Source organism: Malus domestica, chromosome 17 (genome assembly GCF_042453785.1).
Source record: "Malus domestica chromosome 17, GDT2T_hap1".
Lineage (NCBI taxonomy): Eukaryota > Viridiplantae > Streptophyta > Magnoliopsida > Rosales > Rosaceae > Malus > Malus domestica.
Window position 1 is genome coordinate 11,242,497 of NC_091677.1, and position 2,832 is coordinate 11,245,328.

At 38.1% G+C, this 2,832-nt stretch overlaps 1 protein-coding gene across 1 annotated transcript; it reads left to right on the top strand.

Annotated features, from left to right (window-relative positions):
- Positions 1-1,059: 1,059 nt before the first annotated feature.
- On the top strand, positions 1,060-1,386 carry LOC139193358 (uncharacterized). The gene has a single exon (XM_070816352.1). The coding sequence runs from the start codon at positions 1,060-1,062 to the stop codon at positions 1,384-1,386; it is 327 nt and encodes a 108-aa protein (XP_070672453.1).
- The last annotated feature ends 1,446 nt before the right edge of the window (positions 1,387-2,832 follow it).

Consider the following 2,832-nt stretch of genomic DNA (forward strand, 5'->3'; position numbering starts at 1 on the left):
AAAATGTTTTACGATAATTTTGTTAGTGATATACCTATAAAATCAAAGCTGATGGCAACTAGTAGAACTGGACTTAGTGCACTTTATGTTCTTGTGTCATTTTATGTTATGGAACCACTTTTAGTTTTTCAGTATATTACTAAAGGGAAATGATAAACACACTTTTTTTTCTTTTACACATTATCTATTCTAAAATTGATGAGGTATTTGACTATAGCTTAGCTACAGTCACAAGTTTGCCCTTTGATTTTACCTTATTTATAGCAATAGGCATAGGATTTGGGGTTGGGTTTATGCATTAATTTGGGCTGAAAGTGGGTTGTGGGGTGTAAAGCCATCTCCCAACTGATGGCTGGCCAGAGGGCTTGTTTTAGCCCTCTAGCCCTCCAAGATATCAATATTTTAATGAACAATACAGGGTCATATTTGCCTCCATCTCCAATCGAGGGCCAAAGGGCCATATGGCACGTTTTGGCCCTGTCACAAAAAATTGTCGCCAACCGAGGGCCAAACATAATTTATTATTTAAAAACTACCACTTAAATTCATATCCAACGGCTAAGTGATGTCAGCATGACGTTAACTAGCCGTTGGTAGCTGACATCATGTTGACGTTAGCTAGCCGCTGGATTTGAATTTTTTTTTTTTTGCTATAAATAGAGTGGATATGGGGCTATAATTCACACAACTTCGAATTCAATCTATTTCAATTCAAGTTTGCAATGAATTCCAACTTTGGATCCTCTTCGGATTCCAACTGGGGGTCCTCATCCAATTCCAAATTGGAAGAAAAATGGGTGCAAATAAGACGATAAGATGAGGAGTCTGATGAAGAACTTCAAGTAAGGCGCAACAAACAAAACTGAGTAGCAGCCATGGTTGCGGCCATGGTGTGTCAACCAATTGAGGAATAACCTTATTAGAGTGGCTCTATTGTTGGTCACTCTTACAAACCACGAAGCAAAACGATGACATATACCAATCTAATGAACAACTACTTCAACTCCAACTCGTTGTACACATAAGAGGATTTCAAACTTCACTTCCGGATGAGGCGTTATGTCTTCAAGCGTTTACTTCGTGATGTCCAGCAGGTCAATCCATACTTTCAACAGAAGTGGGACAGAGCAGGCCGCCCTGATTTCACCTCATCAGAAGGTTACTGTTGCCCTCCGAATGATGGCCTATGGCTCGCCAGCTGATTCGATGGATGAAACCCATGGTATGTCTAAGTCTACATGCCTTGATACTCTTGAACAATTCTGTGACATAATTGTTCAGGTTTACAAAGACGAGTACCTCCGCGAGCCAAATCAAGAAGATCTGAATAGAGCTGAAGATCGTGGGTTTCCGGGCATGATAGGGTCATTAGACTGCATACATTAGGATTGGAAGAACTGTCCCACCGGATGGTAATGAGGCTTTAGCGAAAGGTCGAGAAAGCCAACTGTTGTGTTAGAGGCGGTTGCCTCATATGACACATGGATCTGGCATGCTTTCTTTGGCGTCCCTGGATCCCAAAATGACATTATTGTTCTTGGGCCCTCAACCCTCTTTAATCACCTAACGAAAGGTAAAACACCTTAACTTGATTACGACATCAACGACCGTCAATACAATATGGGGTATTACTTGGCAGATGGCATCTACCAAAAGTGGGCGACACTTGTCCAAGCAATTATAAACCCTAGGAATGACGCGGAAAAGTTGTTTACCTTACATCAAGAGGCATACCAGAAATATGTTGAGAGAGCTTTCGGTATTCTACAAGCATAGTGGAAGATCATTAGCAAACCAGTAAAAGGGTGGAGTCGAGAAAATTTGGACTCCATCATGATGCCTTGCATCATATTACACAATATGATAGTGGAGGATGAGCGAGATGGGTATATTGATGGAGAGTCTGATGACGACCAAGAAGATCCAAATAGGTCAAGAAGGGCTCATGCAAAAATATATGATGGGCCTAATTTGCCTTTCAATCCAAGAGCTGGTAGTATCTCTATAAATAAGTATATAAGGCGCTATAGAATGATAAATTCTCGTGTCACAAACAAGTACCTACAACAGGATCTTATTGCACATCTTTGGGTCAAAAGAAACATAGAGTAGGCGTTTAAGTCTAAATGTTTTTAAAAATGTTGTTTAAGTTTCATGTTGTTAAATGTTTTTTTTTTATGTTGTATAATTTTTATGTTGGTTAATGTTATTTAACGTTGTTTCATATTGTTTAATATTGTCTCATGTTACTTAATTTAATTTAAGGGTAAAAGACTGTTTACTACCCTGATATTTCGTGGTTTTCAACATTTAGTACATCAAGTTTTTTTTATTCCAGAGTCATACTTAAAGTATTAATTTTGGGACAGTCTCATATATCTGTTAGTAAAACTATTAATTCTCCCGTTAAGTGATGACATGTAGCCCATGTGGACAATGACTGGACACCATGTGTCATTAAAAATATTAAAACAATTAATTAAATAATAAAAAAAAACCATTCCTTCTCCCCCCTCACCCCCAACCCAGAAGAAGAAGAAGAAGGAGGAAGAACAAAAACAAAATAAATAAATAAACAATCTGCAACCCAGAAGAAGGTAGAAGAAGAAGAAGGGAAAAATAAATAAATAAAAATAACAAAAAGCCGAATCTGCAACCCAGAAGAAGAAGAATGAGGAGGAAGAAGAAGAAGAAGAAGAAGGAAAAAAAACTAAAAATGAATCTGTAACCCAGAAGAAGAAGAAGGAGGAAGAAAAGGAAAGAAGAAGAAGAAGAACAAGGAAAAAAAATAGCCGAATCTACAACCCAGAAGAAGAAGAAGAAGAAGGAGGA